Source organism: Gymnoscopelus braueri (assembly GCF_963280865.1).
Source record: "Gymnoscopelus braueri genome assembly, chromosome: 14".
NCBI lineage: Eukaryota > Metazoa > Chordata > Actinopteri > Myctophiformes > Myctophidae > Gymnoscopelus > Gymnoscopelus braueri.
In genome coordinates, this window is record NC_137619.1 from 1,059,676 (window position 1) to 1,064,675 (window position 5,000).

The 5,000-nt window shown below is 43.6% G+C and overlaps 1 protein-coding gene across 1 annotated transcript in view; it reads left to right on the plus strand.

The window, feature by feature from the left end:
• crtac1b (cartilage acidic protein 1b) overlaps positions 1-5,000 on the plus strand; it is a 74,199-nt gene that overhangs the window by 31,614 nt on the left and 37,585 nt on the right. Inside the window, exon 8 of the mRNA XM_080448921.1 lies at positions 4,411-4,547. Coding sequence (XP_080305047.1) covers positions 4,411-4,547 — 137 coding nt within the window. The remainder of the gene's footprint in view (positions 1-4,410; positions 4,548-5,000) is intronic.

Here is a 5,000-nt window from a genome sequence, read left to right on the forward strand (position 1 = left end):
ATCAGCTCCATGGTAAATATAGATTAGGAACAGTTGTATACAGGCCCGGCTTAACGCACAGGCATTAGAGGCTGCAGCCCGGGGCACCAAAACACAGAAATGACCGGACTATTAAAAGTAAAGGTAACAACACTTACCGGGGGTAAAGTGCTGAAATAGAGCTAAATTGTGCAGAAAAAGCGCCTGCAGCATCCCTCACCCCACTGATCAAGTGAAAAGTTTTAACACTTTTTCTCTGGATAAACGTGTAGCCTACTATTTTGACATTTTAAAAAATGTAATTGAAATGAGTCCAGTGATTTTACTCATATTATGAGTAAAAATACTGGACTCATTTAAATTACATTTTTGAAACACAATTCTTATAGTACATGATACAATTAAAAAGTCTATGTGATTTTGAATGGCAAAAACACTTTAATTTAAACTCCTGTAATCCAGGGGACGTGTTTTTTTTTACATCAGACTTGGGTAATCTATAACAGCCTCTCCAAAAAGACTAAAAGCTCTGCTAGCGCCCCCTACAGTCCATACTGTCTCCTTACAACCTTCTGGAAATTGATTGATGCTGTGATACATTCTTCACCGTCCTCCTGTCCTCCAGAAAGTCCTCCTGTCCAACAGAAACTGCAAGGCCCTTAAAAATAATCATCTAGTACTTGCAGTGGTGAAAAAGTGCTCAAATGTTTTACTTTAAGTAAAAGTATCAATACTGCAATGTAGAAGTACTCTGTTACAAGTAAAAGTCTGGTGTTTGTAGATCAGCTACCGTGGCTATTTTCAAATAGCCAAGGTATAAATTAGGACTAAAGTGGTTAATGTATGTTTTATAATGTAATCATTTATATCTGCAAAGTAACTAGTAACTGAAGTTTTCAAATAATTGTAGTGAAGTAAAAGTACAATATTTGCCTCTGAGATGTAGTGGAGAAGAAGTAAAAATACAGAAAATTGGAAATACTCCAGTAAAGTAAAAAATACCTCAACATTGTACTTAAGTACAGCACTTGAGTAAATGTACTTTCCACCACTGCTTGTAACTAAATACTTTCCCACAAAACCATTCATTCATCGTTTTAATCAAGACCTCACCCCTCCTCCCTGCAGCGGGCCAGCGGGCCGGGCAGTGCGCCAGCCCCCCCTCTCCTTAACCCTGAGTAGTGGAAGGTCAGTCCAGGCCTCCCTCCTCCCTCCTCCCTCCTCCCTCCCCTCGGCTTTATGAGCCTTATAATTAAAACAGGGAGTAAATAGTGAAGGGCCCGGCTCTATAACTCTTCCCCGACTTATCACCGCCTCGCTGAAGCGAGGAGATATCTGTTACTTTGGCCACGCAAAACTCCCCCCGGACAGCAAAACTCCCCCCAGCCAGCAAAACTCCCCCCAGCCAGCAAAACTCCCCCCGGACAGCAAAACTCCCCCCGGACAGCGCTGCAGAGAGAGAGGCTCTCTGGGACACTATGGCCGCCGCAGCTAGCTGGCTGGCGACTAAAGCGACGGTCAGAGGATAGATGCTAGTCGTCTTTGTTCTGGTGCCAAGGATGGAAACGAACAGAGAAGCCTAATTTGTATCACTCCAGTCAGGAACAATCTCGTCAAAGTAGATTTAACCATTTATTGCAACAAATGGAACACAGTTAAACTTGGCATTTTAACATTAAAGCCATAGAACATTGAATTCAGTTTAGAGCCATGCAAACATTGAATCCCAGTTTATTGTAGAGCCATGCACACATGCATTTCAGTTCAACCTTCAGTTTAAACGTTGGAGTAATGCAAGACTCTGAACTACAGTGTAAGGTGGAGGCTGGGGTGGTGGTGGAGGCAAGCTTTGCCAGCAGCAGCAGCAGCAAGTGGCAGTAATTGAAAAGCAGAGATCCAGTGTAGGATAAGGATAATTCCTTTTAACAGGTCGTTCATGAAAGTCCTTGCGGTCTTGTTTCCAATGAGAACCTGTGAGCAATTGGGGTTAAGAGTCTTGCTCAGGGACAAATTTCATATCATCGGCACATATGCTGGGATAGCCTGGAATCGAACCTGGGGCAACCAGGGCCAGCTGGTTCCCTAGGCGGGCTCACTAACCACTCAGCTATGGCCGCCCCAGGGAGGGAGCTGTATTTAAACGGATCACCTTGTTGAGGGAATGAGGTGTGATTGGTGTGTAGGAAAGCGTGGCTGATTGAAAGTAATCAGCAGACTGACAGCTGATTACAGCTGAAGCATAATGTGACCTCCGTGTCCTGCATGAACCAACACTATGCTTCATTCTATGACAATAACTGATCATTTAGCCTTTCCACATAATGTGTCACATGTTCCGTGCTACAAACTCTATTATTTCAGCTATTGACGCGGCCATACGATAAATCAGTGGTTCTCAAACGTTGTCATGTATTTGGCTGCTGACCCACATCTGAAAATATTAGTTTTGCCTCCCCTATACAAGATGTGTGTAAAATGTACATTTTGTAAGATTTCTTTTTTATTAATTGGAAAGCAGAAAATCTACAAACTCACAATACGTCGCACTGTGAGCTTGTAAATATTGGCTATTTTCAAATAGCTGATGTATATAGATATAGATGTATATAGGGTTAAAGTGGTGCAACTGATTTTGATATATTAACTAATTTGTTGGGAACCCCCTAGTACCCCCTCAAGGACCCCTGAGAACCACTGCAATAAAGTATAAACAGGCTGTCAACCACTTGTCTGCATGCCAGCCTACTGTATATCTATACGGTACATATAACGCATATTATGTGTGCAGTGTGCACCACACATAAGTGCAACAATAATGCAATAATAGTGCAGGGAATGCTATGTGAAGGTGCTTAATGAAGGTGCTTATGCAATTCCAAAGTATGCATGTTGAAATGGCTCATCAGAAACAGTGTGCGGTCAAAATGGCAATAGAAGGAGTAGTAATCATTTTGTACGTACAGTACATACAGTGTGTGTGTGCATTATGTCATCAGAATGACATTTGTCCAACTCCATTAGGTCTGTGAATGAGGTGTGTAATGTAGTGTGTTTGAACATGTTTCACTAACGTCATGTAGTGTCCGTGTCTCTGTACAGGACATAGAACATGTCTCTGTACAGGACATAGAACATGTCTCTGTACAGGACATAGAACATGTCTCTGTACAGGACATAGAACATGTCTCTGTACAGGACATAGAACATGTCTCTGTACAGGACATAGAACATGTTTCTGTACAGGACATAGAACATGTTTAACGTCATGTAGTGTCCATGTCTCTGTACAGGACATACTGTAGAACATGTCTCTGTACAGGACATAGAACATGTTTCTGTACAGGACATAGAACATGTTTCATTAACGTCATGTGGTGTCCGTGTCTCTGTACTGTAGAACATGTCTCTGTACAGGACATAGAACATGTCTCTGTACAGGACATAGAACATGTTTCATTAACGTGTCTCTGTACAGGACATAGAACATGTTTAACGTCATGTTGTGTCCATGTCTCTGTACAGGACATAGAACATGTCTCTGTACAGGACATAGAACATGTCTCTGTACAGGACATAGAACATGTCTCTGTACAGGACATAGAACATGTCTCTGTACAGGACATAGAACATGTCTCTGTACAGGACATAGAACATGTTTAATGTCATGTTGTGTCCATGTCTCTGTACAGGACATAGAACATGTTTCATTAACATGTCTCTGTACAGGACATAGAACATGTTTAACGTCATGTTGTGTCCATGTCTCTGTACAGGACATAGAACATGTTTAACGTCATGTTGTGTCCATGTCTCTGTACAGGACATAGAACATGTCTCTGAACAGGACATAGAACATGTTTAACGTCATGTTGTGTCCATGTCTCTCTACAGGACATAGAACATGTCTCTGTACAGGACATAGAACATGTCTCTGTACAGGACATAGAACATGTCTCTGTACAGGACATAGAACATGTTTAACGTCATGTTGTGTCCATGTCTCTCTACAGGACATAGAACATGTTTAACGTCATGTTGTGTCCATGTCTCTGTACAGGACATAGAACATGTCTCTGAACAGGACATAGAACATGTTTAACGTCATGTTGTGTCCATGTCTCTCTACAGGACATAGAACATGTCTCTGTACAGGACATAGAACATGTCTCTGTACAGGACATAGAACATGTCTCTGTACAGGACATAGAACATGTTTAACGTCATGTTGTGTCCATGTCTCTGTACAGGACATAGAACATGTTTAACGTCATGTTGTGTCCATGTCTCTGTACAGGACATAGAACATGTTTAACGTCATGTTGTCTCCATGTCTCTACAGGACATAGAACATGTTTAACGTCATGTTGTCTCCATGTCTCTACAGGACATAGAACATGTTTAATGTCATGTTGTGTCCATGTCTCTCTACAGGACATAGCGTCTCAGAAGTTCTCCATGCCGTCTCCGGTCCGCACCGTCATCGCCGCAGACTTTGACAACGACAACGAGCTGGAGGTTTTCTTCAACAACATCGCCTACAGGGGCTCCTCAGCCAACCGGCTCTTTAGGTGAGAAGGAACACAGATGCAGAACGCACACGTACACGCCCACAGTCACACCCACACTTTCGCCCACACATTCGTCCATACGTTTTCCCCCCCCAGTCCACACTCACCCACCCACACACTCACCCACCCACACACTCACCCACACACACACTCACCCACACACTCACCCACACACACACTCACCCACACACTCACCCACCCACACACTCACCCACCCACACACTCACCCACACACACACTCACCCACACACTCACCCACACACACACTCACCCACACACTCACCCACCCACACACACACTCACCCACACATTCGTCCATACGTTTTCCCCCCCAGTCCACACTCACCCACCCACACACTCACCCACCCACACACTCACCCACACACACACTCACCCACCCACACACTCACCCACACACACACTCACCCACACACTCACCCACCCACACACTCA